Source organism: Sturnira hondurensis, unplaced genomic scaffold (assembly GCF_014824575.4).
Source record: "Sturnira hondurensis isolate 20B ecotype Veracruz unplaced genomic scaffold, ASM1482457v3 Scaffold0001872, whole genome shotgun sequence".
Lineage (NCBI taxonomy): Eukaryota > Metazoa > Chordata > Mammalia > Chiroptera > Phyllostomidae > Sturnira > Sturnira hondurensis.
Window position 1 is genome coordinate 32,432,593 of NW_028074503.1, and position 16,457 is coordinate 32,449,049.

General features: G+C 41.8%; 1 protein-coding gene across 4 annotated transcripts in view; it reads right to left on the bottom strand.

Moving 5' to 3' along the window:
- PIGN (phosphatidylinositol glycan anchor biosynthesis class N) overlaps positions 1–16,457 on the bottom strand; it is a 72,698-nt gene that overhangs the window by 31,367 nt on the left and 24,874 nt on the right. For all 4 annotated transcript variants that reach the window (XM_037035314.1, XM_037035321.1, XM_037035341.1 and 1 more), the window contains exons 14-19: positions 10,273–10,351; positions 9,181–9,363; positions 4,173–4,312; positions 1,879–1,978; positions 1,683–1,775; positions 516–607 (exon numbers count right to left, since the gene is read on the bottom strand). In XM_037035314.1, coding sequence (XP_036891209.1) covers positions 516–607; positions 1,683–1,775; positions 1,879–1,978; positions 4,173–4,312; positions 9,181–9,363; positions 10,273–10,351 — 687 coding nt within the window. The remainder of the gene's footprint in view (positions 1–515; positions 608–1,682; positions 1,776–1,878; positions 1,979–4,172; positions 4,313–9,180; positions 9,364–10,272; positions 10,352–16,457) is intronic.

Below are 16,457 nucleotides of genomic sequence, written 5' to 3' on the forward strand. Positions count from 1 at the left end.
ATTCAGGGAAGGTGTCCAGGGTCTGCTAATAGTCACGGTGTTAAATGAGGGGCAGCTGTGAAGGAATCCGAAGCTTCCTCCCTTGGAGAGCTTTACCTTCGGGTCTCGAGGACTTAAGGTGTGGACCCGCACAAAGGCAAAGACGGAGGCTAGACCAAAGGCTTTCCAACCCTTTTGTTGTGGCAACACACCTTTCTACATGAAAGCTTTCCTGGATTCCCCAGTATACAAAGGACAGTGAAGCTTCTGCCCTTTTGGGGGGTGTGCTGGGGTGGGGCTGGAGGTGGTAGTTTAAGTCATCACTGTTGGGCACAGTGTCCTTCCGGTGAAGGCCCAGAAGCAGCTCCAAGGATTTTAGTGTCTTTCGGAGTCTAGGGCAGAATTATGACTGATGGTTTGATATTAATATTCTAACTTCCAGTTTGTTCATGGTCAAGATTAGGTTCCTATTTCGTAGTGTTGATTGAGAAGAACAATTGTATTGAAAAGAAAAGAAGTTAAAATACTGTTCGTACACGAGAAAGACGTCTGGCTTCCGCCCGACAACAGGCATCAGTGGAAACACTGCCAGGAGCAGACAGAAGAAAACCCAACTCAGCGAGATGCTCTGAAATTAAAAAAAAAAGGTATCGTCAGACAAATATCGTAGAGAAAACTATCTTCAGTGTTTCACGGACTACATAGCTGTGAACCATTTAAAAGGAAAACGCAAAGGCTTGTATCAGGTTACCTTAAAAAGTCATGGAGTTACAACCTGTGAGGGATCAGTGAAGTCGCAGGGAGTTTGCTAGGAATGAGTATTATTTAACTCGCACACACCTGGGAGACGGGCTGCATTACTCACAGTCTCGGAAGGGGAAAGTGAGCTCCGAGATGTTCCGTATAGGAAGTATCAGCCTATGAGCAGTAAACGAAGCAGACCGCCTTCTAACCTGGGCCTGGGGCTTCACAGCCCGTGCTCCTTTAATTCACAGTGTGCCCTACACTGATTATATCTATAAGCAGTTTGGTCTACAATCATGAACAAATGACTGAGCTCAGGAGGAAAATTAGCAAAAATGCTTCTGCAATTAGATTACACAAAAAATGTCAATAGTCCCATTGAGGAATTTTACAAGTTTTCAGGGTGGAAAGAAAATATTTCTCTCTTCTTGCCCCCTCCATCGAGAAGTATCAAAATGGAAATGTGACTGTATTCCCTGTAGAAGCACACTGTAATTCACTATCTAGTTGAAAGAAAAACTTCAGGAGTAATTATATTTCAAAGTAATTTATCATGACTACACACTTCTCCAGAAAAAACAGAGGTGGCTCGGGACCAGGAGCGAGGCGGTGCGTCTGCCTGGAGCTCCGGGCGCGGCCCTCTGGCCCCTGCGCGGCTCTGGGCGTTCCCCTGCCCTCCACGCTCCGCCACTCAGATACTCAAGGCCAAGGCGGTCTGGCGGGAGCTTCAGAGAGGGCGCAGCAGCTCTGCTTCCTGAATGTTTCAGCCGCCAAACGACAGGTTCATTCTGAGATGAAAGTCCGTGTGATCCACTGAGATCTCAGGGCGGCCTCAGCCCTCCTGTCCACGGGACTAGACATTCCACCCTTTTCTTTGAAAATGAGTACTTCCCTGATGTAAAGACAAACCCAAACGAAGTAGCAACTAAAGTGTCCAAGGCCAAAATGCGTACTTATACCTTTGCTCGAGTCCACAGCTGAGTGATAAATGGCCACCCCGCAAATACAAGAAGTCCAACGGTCAGCATGTGGCGGTAGAAAAAACTGAGGACCTAGCATTGCATTCCAAAGGAGAAATAAAAGGTGAGGTCATTTCATGGAGTTAGGCACCTGTGGAAGGCATACGAACATGCCCCGATGTGGGAAATTACTTACTAACACTTCAATTCCCAGGGCACAGGCTAATAGGTATCCGACGAAGTGACTCGGGGGCAAGGTCAACAGTGACGTGACAAACTCTTGAATAACTTGGTATCTGTTTAGCAAGATTATTGATAAAAAGATTACTTATACAATACATTGAATTTAAAAAAGTAGGCCACATACAGTAAAAATAAAAACTTTGTGCAAAACTATAAAGTCTGGAAATTTTTAATTCATAGGTTATTTTACAGTGAAGGGACTCTCTGGTAGATTTGTTTTAATGGCTTTACTGACCTAAATCTTTTTATAAAACCTGTCGGTATTTTAGGAAAAAAATGTAATTTCTGATAATAATCACAAAAATTTTCTTGTTTTATAAATTATTAGTGACAATAAATGAGTCTTGTTTGATCTTAGTTTAACTATATCTATGTTTATATAATTACAGACAAAATATGAGAAATAAAATATAATGAAACAAAATGAATAAAAACTGAGAAACAATTTTTAGTTCACCAAGGTTAATCTTTTACTGAAATCTCAACTGTCTTAATGAAATAAAGGTAGGTTTTCCTTATGTGGGTAGACCAAATCCCCCCTCTTTTTTTTAAAGAGAGGGAGAGAAACATCAATCGGTTGCCTCCTGCACACCCCCGACCAGGGACCCAGCTGCAACCCAGGCATGTGCCTACACCAGGAATCAAACCAGCAACCTTTTGGCTCACAGACCAGTGCTCAGTCCACTGAACTACACCAGCCAGGGCTGGGGAAAATAAATCTTAATTGCACTTTTTTACTGAACTAAATAACCTTTTTCAAACCCAATTTAAGATGTCACTAATTATATAGTAATTATAATTAAATATGAATTCATAACAATGCAAAATGTATTACATACTTGAATACATTTTATATTTCGCTACTGAAAAAAATTTTTAGCATTTGTAGTGCATTATTAAGTAGGTAATTATAAAATGTCAGTATCACAGGATTTATGACCTTTTTCCTGTTTTGAAACAATGGCTATATAATATCAAAACTATTAAGGTGCCAAGTAGGAGACAAAGCTAACACCAGGCAAAAGAAATGTTTCTTTCGTTCACAATTGTGAACAAGCACAGAGAACCAAGAGATGATTTTGCAAAATCAGCTAGAAGATTGTTTTTAGTGTCATTTACTCCATTTTAAAGTTTTTAGAATAAAAGGTTTTATCCTTGCAAAACCACTCGGGGTTCTGTAGTAGAACAGAATTTCCTGAGGATAAAACCTTTCATCCTGACAACTTTAAAACACAGTAAACGATACTAGAAAAAAATATCTGATTTAAATGTGTGTGTCCAGCAGCCCCACTCCGTTCAGGTGAGGAACGGCATGTTCTTTCGCCGGTGCCACCTTGCCTTATCTTTTAAAATGTTGATGCTCTGAACTCCTTAACTTTTATTTTGGATATTTCTGGTATTTTAATATTCTGAATAGCAACTCTCTGTGAAGGGTGGAAGAGGCGGTCAAGGCTGGAGCTAACAGAAGTGAGAGCGAGGACACACACCGCCTGTGTCCGGGCAGACGTGCCAGCTGCCCCCTGAAACACCCTTGCTCCGGGCTTGCGTGCCGGTCTGTGTGCGGGGGCTGGCTCGTCCAAGGATGCCCAGGTGCCCGAGACCAAGTGTAAATTCCAGACTACTGTGCAAATACAGAAACCAGCAAGATCTACAGCCCGACTCTGGCTGCTGGCGAACGTGAACCAGCCCGACTGCAGCGTAAGAACCCCCTGAAGCACAACCAGTGAGGGGACACTTAAAGGTGGAACCATGGCACATGTGAATAGCATACACTGACCATGTGTGCACACGTAGATCTGATTTAATACAAACTTTCCTTTATCTAGGTTTACGAGATAGCTAGGAAAGGACGGGTAAAACATATGGGAAAAAGTGCAAGTTTCTTTGTGAAACAGGAACAGACACTAGAAACTGAGATAAGTTCAAAACGTGAGCTACTCTTGGCACAAAACAATAGACGTTAATTACTTTATTTTTACTCCAGATTTTTCTGATAAAAGACACAGAGAAAAGGAAACAAGGTAAGCGCTTCTTAAGGAAATACAGATAAAGTCAAAAAAGAAAGGTAAAATAAAACAGGATACTTACATGCAATGTTTATGCTGCTACAAATGAAGTGAACGGGTGTGGGAGTTTGAGGGTATCATAGATGTTACCATGGCTCACGCTACAGAAATGTAGCGCATTTTAAACACAGACTTATCTGACAGTAAAGTGCAAAACAAGACAGCAAGATGTGTTACTCACTCTCTCACAACCGCGTACCATATGGGCACTGGCAGCAGGCAGTACACATAGTAAGTCCATGGGCAGGCTTGAACCAGCAGGAAAAACACCATTAAAATGCCAACAGCTGCAAAACCACATGGCAGGAGACAGCCTGGTTTCTGGAAGTCAAACAAAACATTGAAACACTTCCAAACTCATGCTAATTGATAGGTTTTTAAGAGATTTTATAAAGCAAAGAAAATATATTTCTTTCAATGGTTCTACAACTAGAGGATTAATCTAACAAATGCATTTAAAAAAATCTGCCATTGGAGAAGCACAGCACGGAAGAGAAAGCTGGAGAGCATGGGTTTGTGATTAGGCAAGTCTCGATCTGAAAGCAACCGTGTTCCTAATGTTTGCTTGCAAGTAAGTTGCTCCCAACTCGGAACACATTTCCCCCGAGTAATAACTTAGTAAATGTTGGCTAAGTTCCGTGACTAGCTCACAAAAGCCCATTTAACCCACGATAAGCTGTGGAAACTAATCATTTGGAACGATGCTCCTGTGTATTCAAACCCCAGCCTGACATGCTGCCCACGCTTCTCTCCCCTGGCCCATCCAGAGTGGCTCATTCAGTCACTTCTCCCTCCCAAACACCTGCAGGACAAGGAGTTCCTCAGTGTAGGTCACCAGTGGTGGCCCGTGCGTGGGTGCTGCCACTCACTCACTGTGTGACTGTGACTGTGAGCAAAGTACAAAACTCTTCTGAGACTTAATTTCACCCCACCTATAAAGTGGGAACAACAATTCCCCATGTATTTGTCAAGGCAAGTAGAGCTTAAATAAGATTATGTAAAGAGCTTAACCAAATGCCTGGCATATTACTACTGCTTACTAAATAATGGGTGCTACTGTTCCCTTCGTTTTCATTCGCTCCTCCTCCATTTCGTCACGGCAGGGCCCGCTGTCATTACAGAAACCCATCAGTAAACAGCAGCAGAGGTGGAGATGGGGGAGACGGCACTGGGGGGTCCCTTAGCAAAGGGGGTGGGAAAGGAAGGGGCAACTCTCAGACAGTCAGACAGGGTCGTAAAGTTGGCGCTGGCTGAGGCAGGCGCTCCGTAAGAGAGAGCTAGGACCTGGTTCACATCATTTCGAAATAGGGAACTAACGAGGGAAATTTAAAAGAGTACCTACAAAAACACTTAAGGGGCTTTTCTAGAATCAGTACAATGGGATATAATTATCTCAGCCTTTGCTACATAATACATAACAACAGACATTACAAATGACAGCTACATCTAGGCAACTAGATCACACGGAATTTGGTTCAGCTGGAGTAAAAAGTGAAAGGATTTTAAATAACAAGAGTAGGGATGTTTTCTCATTGTGAACTGACAAAGCGTGCTGTGCACATTGTAATTACTCCTTCAACCAACAAACACTCCTCAGTTGCACACTGTTAGCCTTCACAGGTTTAAACCCCACAGGCAGAGCCTGAGTGGTGGGACTTGGCATAAAATCCTTAATATTTTAGGATTTTACTCACTGATAAGAAAACAAGGGAAAGGCATGTAGCAAATAAGGATAGTTGGCTCTAAAGCAAAAGACACCGGACGTGGCAAAGACAAAGGACAGGAGTACGTAGCAATTACATGCAGAATTCAGTCAAGGGGAGTGATAGCAACTTCTGTTCAGAAAGAAGAGAATACTCATGCAGACCTGCCTGTAATAGTGATAAGTGCAGAACCACCTGCGTAACCTGGGGGACACTGTCACGTAGAAGTGACATACACTTTGGAGTCAGACCTACGCTTAATTCCAGTACAGCCATTCTACATGCTGGGCAACATGACTAAAGCTTTAGCTCGTACAGTTGGCCCTGGAGGGCTCTCTCTGCGGCGAGCTCACCTGCACTCCCTGCAGCCCGCTGGACCTCAGCCAGAGCAAGCAGCAACTTCAACTCTCGCAGGAAGCCGGGCTACCTGACTCCCCACGGCCCTGTGCCCTCTCTGCACATCCTCTTCCTCTTCTCCACTGGGCTGTCCCACTCGCCCACCCTCGGAGGTTCTGCTTGGGCGGAGATCTCCGCACAGCCTCCCGACACACGCCTGCAAGCACCCCACTAGCGTGCATGGCTGCCACCGCCGTGCCCCCTAACTGCGCTCTCTGCGGCCCTCAGAAATTCGGCAGCCCACGGCACTTCAGTCTTCCCTCGGAACTGTCCAGGGGCTGTCCCAGCTCTAGGCAATCAAGTTGCTGAAGAGGAGCCAGGGAGTTTTTCATAAACAGAAGCACGGGGTTCAAAGTACTTTAATGACCTCAACTGTCAAGGTCAGTTCTATGTGCCCACTTGGTAGGCCACAGCCTCCAGTCAGTCCAGTCGAGGTGTTGCTGTGAAAGAATCTTGTAGACGTGATCAAAGCCTACAGTCGGCTGGCTTTAAGTAGGGGAGATTATCCTAGACGATCCGGAGGAGGCTGATGGGGATCTGGGGAGCCCCAGTTGCAGGGGTTAAGGGCAGCAAGGGAGGCTTCACTGAAGAAGACACTGCACCTGTCGAGGCAGCTCTTGCCTCCAAGTGCCAGTCTGCCCTTTCCCGTGGACAGCCTTCCAGGCTCGTACTTGCCCAACTGGCCCCGCCGCCCACAGCCACGTAAGCCCTTTCTCACCCTGCATCTCTTCATGCATGGCCCCGCTGGCTGTTTCTCTGGTTCAAACTCAACCGACGCACCAGCTCTTCACTCAATAAAGTTCTAGAGTTGAGCATTTGAAGCCTTTGATTACTTCAGCCTCGTCTGCATTGTCAGTATTAGCCCTCGAACAAAGTGAACTATTCTACCCAAAATGAACTATTTATTTTAAAGGCAGCATGGCATGGAAAGAGCATAGATTTAAAAACATGAGTTCTGCCGCGAAACACTGGTGTGTCCCTGATGACAACACGTGTCCCTCCGAGCCCGAATTCCCCCACACAATAATAAAATCCACATGTTGAGAACAGCTACCACTAAATTTCGGGCAGTGTTAAGCTTACCATGTGTAAAGCACCCAGGACAGCCCTGGAACAATGAGTCTCCATAAATATTACTGTTATCCAGCTTTGCCTCTGTGTATAGCTTTAATTTGCTTTTTAAAAGAATCCTCACCTGAGGACATGCTTATTGATTTGGGGAGGGTGTTGTAAGGGAGAGGGGTATTGATGAGAGAGAGAAATATCAATCAGTTGCCTCCCCCACGCTCCCTGGCCAGGACCAAACCTGCAACCTAGGCATGTGCCCTGACCAGGAACTGAACCCGCCAGGGCCACTTAATTAATTCTCACCCTTTCCCTGCAGTCTGACTGTTAAATTCCATCCGGGACTTACCCTTTCCTGTCACCATCACCCTGGCTACAGTGAGCTCTCCCTTTTTTAAACTACGACAGTGTTTGTGTCACAAACACATAACATGTACTAGAGCTGTTAAACATTAAAGCTGCCTTTCGTGATGCGGTGTAGTGACCTGCACCCTGACAAGGTGGTTCCGTGTGTGCACGTATTACTGACTCTATCGAGTGCTGAGCTCGTGAGGGCAGAGTCTGAACTGTCTGCTTCTTTGCATGGCCTGTGTAGTGACCTGCACTCGACAAGGTGGTTCCGTGTGTGCACGTATTACTGACTCTATCGAATGCTGAGTTCGTGAGGGCAGAGTCTGAACTGTCTGCTTCTTTGCATGGCCTGTGCAGCGTATCCGGCATTGTTCTGTACTTGCAGTGAGACACTCGCTGCACTGTCAGATGAATGAATGAAGAACTATCGGCCGCGAAACCTGCTGACACACCAGTCTAAGGACATGTCGTCTCTCGGACCTGAACATCAAGGAAAACATGAAAAGAAAGTATGTGCACGAGAGTGCTCTAGCTCCAGACCTCGATTCCTCCCCATCCTGGCTGGGTGTCCTTTTGGAAGTTACTCACACAGCTTCAGTTTCCTCTTTTGTAAAGAGGAATTATAATGCCGACTTGTAGCACCACGACAAGTTTAAAGGGGCAAAATAAATTTCACAGACCCAGCCGAAGGCCTAGATATATTCATCACTAAAACATGGCTGTTTCTGTACCCTTTCCTACCATATAAGAAATCATTCCTGCTCTAGCCAATTTCACAACATTCAGATAATGGATACACTGAGGAAATTACTTAAGATGCACTAAAGCACGGTAAGAAACTGGAATGAACACTATTGCTCTTCCTTCCATTACAGAGGAATGCAGTATAAAGTTGGAAAAAGTTACCACTGGAGATCCTGTAGTATTATTACTACTAATACTCCATCTGGACATACTACTTTGTAGAAGAAAAGCGGTAACGATCATCAGAGAACGAAAAGGAGAACACTGTGAATTCTTCCTGGTAAACAACGGCGAGCGGTACAGCTTAAAAGAGTAAAGTGTTTTAACACAGTAAAATCATATACGCAGTGTTTTCTCAGTTAATAGGAAGTATTATTAAAGAGGCCTTTTTGGTATTGAAATTATAGTAAACTAGGGATTAATTCTTAAAATGAGGATAAAGAGAAAGTTCTAGCTGAAAGGAGGTAAAAATAGTTCCAGGAAAACATAATTAAGGGGGCATTTTGAATAAGTGATTGTATTGCTTTCTAGTTCCTAAACTTTTAATATCACATCGAGTTAAATATATTGCTTTGCAGTAGCTTTCTGACCACCAGTATTAGAAAGATATGGAATAATTATGACATACTAAGTAATTATGAAAGAGAAAATGAACAGTTAATGCCATACGAGAATTTAAATTATACAGCTATCTTTATAGCTGTCTTAAGTTAGAGAGCCGTTATTATTAATATACCCTTTCCCAACTAAAGAAATAGACAACCGAGGGAAAAAAGACCCAGTACGACAAAAGACAACAAAAGCTAAGAGTTAGCCTAGTACAACTTGCCCACTGTACGAACTCACTACAGCCGAGCTGATCCATTTCTCCCCTCAGCCTTAGTGACTTCACACCACCATCCGCGTCGTCATGACACTTCCCACACGTACCTTGACGGGTTTACCAACACCTCTGGTAGGGCCGGAATGAGACTTGATGGTCAGCAGAGAAGCATAAGATGCCCATCCCACAAAACCAAGCAGCACACTGATGCCCAAAAAAAATCTGTCGTAAGTGTGATAATACGACAATCCTTCCAATGCGAGATCAATCAGCTCCTTGCAAAGCAAGACCTAAGGAGAAAGAAAAATACAACTTGCCATGTGGAATGAATAAGAAACCTAAGACTCAAAGGAAGAATATTAAAATTGAGTAACTGCAGATAATAGGTCAAAATATATTTTAATTTTTTGAGGATCTTCCTGAAAAGTATAAGAAAAACTTCTGAATAAAATGAATTTTTAAATCTTGGTAAGAGATGGCATCTTGAATACAAACTATGAGCTATGCAGTGATTCAAAATGACTCATTTTGTGGAAATTATCTTCAGACCACATTAAAAAAAGAATAAAGGCTCTCTAATACAGGTCCCAAATAATGGAGATGCCCACGTGTATATAATTTTGGACTTTCTCAGATTACCTGAATCAGTTATAAAACATCATTAAAATAGCTTAATATTTCAGAGGAGAAAAGCCAATCATTTTAAAACCATGACAAAAATAAGTATTAGAAATGCACAGTATTACTTAGGCAATTTCAGAAACTGAAAATAGCATTCTTTCCTACTTTAAAATTATATGACAACTTAACAAAGAGAAAGTAAATGAAAAGCATGGTGGGGTAGGAGGTGGGTAAAGGTCAAGCTTCTTCATGAGTCAGCAGACTTCAGATGGTGTGCTGGTAATTCCAAACATACAAAAAGATCACACTCTAAGAGACCAGGCATAAGCAGGGAGACAGAAACTTGGATTACACCTTTTCATGGAAGACAATAGCAACTGTTCATTTCCGATGCTAACCCCAAAAAGGTCTACCCACAAGCCTGGAGTTAAGACAAGCTTGCTTGTGGCCAAGGCAGCTACTTTGGGAAGTCCCCCCTTCCCTGAGGGTTTGGGAAACCTCCCCAGCCGGCCTACCTTGCCTCTCCCCACACCCAAACGGTGATCAGCTATTTGTATACGCAAGGCCTGCATACTTACAGCTTCATCAAACTTCCTCTGTTTTATGTAAGATCGTGCTTTTCTTAAAATGTCAAACTGTTTAGAATCAGAAAGCAACCTACAAAAGAAAAAATAAAGGTTAGGTTTAAAGTGTTTCCTTCATTTCAATTATATATTTTTTCTTAAATGAAAATTAAAGGCTGGTGAAAATTGAGAAAATAAAAAACAAAGCAAAAAAAAAAGTAATTAACCTGGAGCTACACTGTATTATCTGAACTGGCAGACTACACTCAGGACAGTTGGGTAATACGTCACTGTGGAGAAGAGCAGTACTCTGGCTGACAAAGGGCTTCTGACTAACTGAATAATTACAGGCACAGCAAACAGTGATCGAGTCCCACCACGCAGCCCTCCGGGGCCCGTGACAGAATGACTGCCGGGGCAGAGCCATGCCAGCACCTGGGACCTGCGCCCGACGGGCACTGCAAGTGGAGTGATCAGGTGCCCCAGGCAGAGCCTATCAGGCAGAGCCTGACCAATAAGCAGTGAACAGTGGGAACCTACTGGACCTTCTTCCCCCGATGCTTACAGCTCTCTGGGTCCCCCTGCCTTTCATTTCTCTTCCCACCATTTCCCTGCCCTGGTTTTACCACATGAGAAATACTCCTAAAACTCAAAGAATCTATCGCTGAAGATGTTAAGTTCATGGAATGTAGAGACTGAGAAAATATCACCAGAACTCAATGACCTGACTAAAATAAACATATTTCAACACAAAATCCAACACATTTTTCTTAACTAAAACCTATTCTCCTAAACTGAATACCTTTACATTTAAAAAGTGCAAAAAAGTTATTTAAGGATATAGCAGGTTAGATCACGTAAAATTGGTATTTTCCTATGTCAAAAGCTAGCAAACTAAACTTTGGCGATTTCGTTTGGTGCAACATAACGGGAACACACATCTTTCCACCTGGCCCGAGCAGCCTCTGAAAAGGTAAGATTGAGACGTGCACAAAGTCAACCTTCTGAGCAATACTATTAATTTGGGTGGGGTCACAGACTTCTTCCAGAAAGTGAAGCTGTTCAGAACATGCTTATACCCCAAAACCTTACATAAAATTTTGGAAAATTCACAAACCCCAGAAGCTCACCCACAAACCCTCCTGAGCTCTCCAGGAGGCCCCAGTGACCCACAGCTGTGCCCACATCTGGGGCCCCCAGAGCCCTCAGGCCAGTGTGTACCACCCAGCTCTTCGTCCAGATACCTTTCGTTGGGGGGTATTGTCTCTAAGTCTTAGAAGTGGGATGACTGAGCCAGAGGGCACAGGCTTTCAGTGCTATATCTAAGTTAAATTTTCCAAATTCTGATAAAACCCTGCTAGTTAATCTCCTTCCCTGTGTTCTGATCCACTCTGTCTTCTAGCTTACATGAAACTGATACGGGCACCCAACCATCCACCTCACCAGTTCTAAACTTCCCAGATTCTTGGTAACCACCCCCTCTATTCTACTTAATTTCCCCCTGCCCCAAATGTACACCCCCAGCTACACAACCGTCAAACTCCTCCTCCGTCACCAATCTTGTATTTGCCCCTGAGTTCCCATTCGTAAAGATCCTCTCTGCTCTGCTTTCCAAAATCCAATCCTCATCACTCCAAAACCCACCTCACTCCATTAGCACTTCGGTGTGGTTTAACGAGCAATTTATTGATCTTCCCTTGAATTTTAACCTCCGCACGGGCCATTGATTATTTCTGTTAATATCCACAATAATACTCAGCAAAGTGCTAAGCATGTAAAATGAACCAATAAATCGTAATTGATTAAAATGCTATCAAAATATTGTGGGCCTAAAAAAAGGAAGAACAGAGTAATATACAGGGCTGTTTCTTAAAGCACCTAATGATTTGCTAAATTAAATAAAAACGTGAAAAGAAACCTGGTCTGGAACTAAAGTCGTTTTTAGGACTTAGAGGTTCTAAAAAGAATGAGAGAAAAAATATTCTAAAAAAAGAAATACTTGTTACATTAATTACATGACAGTATATTATATATAGACTACATTCTATGTGGAGTACTTAAGTAAGGACACCAGAGTCAGGCTAATCTATGTTTTTCCTAAATGGACTTTGTACAAACTTTGGGACATACCAAAGGTTCAGAACATGTCTGGAATTCAGCACAAGGTTCTGCACAACCTGAACAAAGTCGAAGAGAGATCTGGTGTATTAGAGGGACACGGGTCAGTAAAAAATACCTCGTGTGAACGTGAGGAGCAGAAAGAACTGAAAATACAGAAAAGACCATTGAAAAACACCAGTCATTGTGTGAACAGGACATATTCCGATACATATGCTCCCCGAAGAGGAAGTCTGGCAGTGCTATTTCATGATAACGGCAACACATTATCCGTAGAACATTTCTACATAGTAACCTGCTGGGGAAAAATTCCTTTATTGACTAAATCCTTTACATTGAAAACATCAAATTTTAAAGGAATCTATTAGCAACATGTTATAGTTAGGCAAAAAGGAAGTAAGAGAAGTGAGTATGGATTGTATACATTTCTTTGCTGCGATTGCTATCAGTCCACCCATTTCCCAGCGTTACTTGAACTTGGTAGAAGAGAAAGTTGTTTCTCAAGATTATCAAAAATTTCATCATCAATGATTTAGGGTGACCTAGTGTTTGGAGGACAAAATCTCCATAAAAATGCTGTCATTTAAAGTATCACATCTTATTCAGATTATTACTACAAAAATAGTTTGCTTGCATTTACACATATTTTAGAGATACTTAGTGATATCTAGTCCATTCCTTTTTAGAATATCTTACATTAAGAAAGTATTTCAAGAAGAGAACGACAAAGAAAGCAGGATAAAAAATTACTCTAGAATAATCTGCATTCTTTAGACTGGCCAATAATATACAATTGTGTAAGAATTGAGTACATGAGTGATTTTCCATGTATGCGTGTATGTGATGTGTGAAGTTAACCTGTTTAAGTTCCAAGGCAGTTTTAGGTCAGAAAACTACACTTCCAGCAAATATCCAGTAAACCAGGTAAGTGAAGTGGTGGGAAGATTGACATTAAAACCAGTACTTAAATGTGGTCTGAGGAGGAACTTTTAATCATGACAGCCTACAGGAAGCAAATATATTAAAAGAAACCAAAGTATTTTTTTGCCATTTTAGTAGCAAACAGGTTTATATATTTTGTTAAAGTTTAAATTCTCTGAATTACAGTGAGTTTTAAATAAAAACAAGTTTTAAATAAAAATATGTTTTTGTTTCTATTGGCAAGGTAAAATAATCTCCTTCCCATTTTCTTTTTTCTAAAACCTTTTTATTCATTTTTTTAAAAATTGTTGTTCAAGTACAGTTTTCTTTTACTCCCATCCCAGCCCCCCCCCCCCAGTGCTCCCCACCTCCCTCCCATTTCCACCTTAGTTGTTGTCCATGTGTCCTTTATATTAGTTCCTGTAAATCCTTCTCCTTTTTCCCCTGAAATTTCCTCCCCTCTCTCCTCTGGTCACTGTCTGCCTGTTCTCTATTTCAGTGTCTGGTTATATTTTGCTTGCTTGCTTGTTTTGTTGTTTAGCTTCCTGTTAAAGGCGAGATCATATGGTATTTGTCTTTCAACACCTGGCTTATTTCACCTAGTATAATGCTTTCCAGTTCCATCCATGCTGTTGCACAGGGTAGGAGTTCCTTCTTTCTTTCTGCTGCATAAAATTCCATTGTGTATATGTACCATAATCAAATCTTTCTTAAAAGAACTTTCTTGTTCCTTTCCCATCCCACAAATTTTTTCTTTTAAAATCTTTCTTGTCTTCCTTTGACCTCTTTAGTACACACTTCAAAGTGTTTTTTCTCCTTTTTAAGACCCAAACCTTTCATGCTTCTCCTAGTCATGTGGCTCTACCTGCTGGTCATTCCTTGGTATTACACCAGTGTCTAACGACACAATTGTAGCTTTAAGTTTCTTTTTTTCTTCAATTCTATTTTGAGAATAGCTACTTTGTGACTTTTATTCTTTTTCATAGGTCTTTAAAATATCAAAAATAAAGTGTATTTATTTTTTTAAAGAATAGGGTAAAACAGGGTGTACAATTACCTTATGCATCTACTGGACCCTTTTACGAGTAAGAGACTTTAGCAATCTTATTTCTCCTTTTTGATGAAACATTTGACATTTTATCACCCTAGAAATTATTACATTATTCATCAATTATTAATTCTGGAAAACACTAAGACAATGGAGGGATGGTGGAGAGATACCATGAAAGAGACCTAGTAATGCTGGTGAAATTGATTGTGTAGGTCAAATCTCAAGATTATGAATTTTGACATGTCAATATCCTAGGTAAATGTCCTCAGACTTAAGAATCGGCGACTGAACAACGTATTTCTAAGAAGAAAAAGAAAATATGGTGCTTATTCAAAAGGGAAGGGAGTCTTTGCACTGTTGTTTGTAACAAGAGCCTGAGCTGTTTGCAAAAAGGGTGTGCAACAACTGTACCCTTTCATCTTTACCAGTCTTTATGTGCGTGTTCGCTGGCTGTAGTTCCTAAGCAGACAATGCTCACATAGGTGCACATATATACTGGTGACTGAAAGGAAACAGATGGTGCAGAAGTGAAAAAATTCACTAGAGTAGAAAAAGGAAAGAGTATATTGTACTCAGAGGGTAAATGGTGAGAACTGTGTTTTTCTGGTACACTGAGTATATGTAACAGGAAAAAAGGATATCACATAAGAACAGAAATAAAATATCCAGGAATAAAACAATGAGAAATGGATATTGTGGAGAAAACTAAAATCTTACATAAGGATGTAACAGAAAATATAAATAAATACATGTTGGACGGTAATGTTAAATATTGTGACAATGTCAATTCTCTCCAAATTACTTCCTAAATCATGTATAATAATGAAAGAATCCTTTGTATAACTCAAGATGATGATGATTCTAAAATTTACATGAAAAAATAAATTTTTGTTCATGTCCATGATTTATGATTTTTGACTCATGCCAGTGATGCAAACACTTACTTTTTGTTTCTTGTAAAATGCTTTTATCAAAGCAATATATACATATAATTTTTAAAAATCAAAAGCAATCCAGGAGGGCATAGTGACAACCAATAAATCCCTGCTCCACTCTTCTCATTTCTTAAGTCCCAGAGGCAGGCACAAATACTTTCCAAGGGTCTGTTTTTACTTATTCTGGTAATTAGCTCCATGTGTCTTAATAATATGCTTCCATCACTATGATGGCCCAAGGCACTTTCTGCTGTCTCTTCCCCCTTCAATTTGGTGATACCACTCTTTCCACCTCCTCTGTTGGCTACGCTGGTCACTAACCATCTGCCCTCCCCTCTCGGCCATCGCCAGACTCTGCACATTCTATCTCGTGAGGATGGCCGCATCTCCACCATTCCACGAGTAGTCCTTTCCCCTCTGCCTTCCAACCTGTAATCCTGAATACGCTGTCAAGGTTGGTCACATTTGTATTCTAGTCTGTAATTTTAAGGTGTCCTTACTTTGTCTATGGTTTCGCTGCAAAAGCTGAAAACCAATATTTACATTATTATTTAAATTCTGTTCACTGAGTAGCAAAGTTCTATGCTATAATTAGATTTCCTTGATCCATGTGCCAATGTTCAAATGAATTCCCTTTCTCCCTCTCTTTTTAAAGATTTTATTTATTTTTAGAGAGAGGGTACGGGAGGGAGAGGGAAAGAAACATCGATATACTAGAGTAACATGGATCAGTTGCCTCTCACATGCCCCCAACTGGGCCCAGCCTCAACCTAGGCACGTGCCCTGACCCCTAACAGGGAATCAAACCAGCGACCCTTCAGTTTGTGGGATGATGCCCAACCCACTGGACCACACTAGTCAGGGCTGAATTGCCTTTCTCATACTTGAAGCGACTGTTCACAATCATGTCACTTCTTCAGTGGCCTCACGATTGAAGCATGGCTGCTTGTATACTTTGAAAGGTTTCTGTTTCCCTGAAGTTTCCCATCCTCCTTGTTTGGGAGGATGCAGCAATGTGTGCCTTCCACGTGCTCACTGTGCACCTCCCAGCTCCATTCTCAATCCATGTACATCGTGAGATTCACTTCATTTCACCCGAGGTCTCCTCACTGCCTTCTCTGTGGGACTTGCCTCCCATTTGGACCATTCTTGCATGGTTGAGCCTTCCCTAAGTT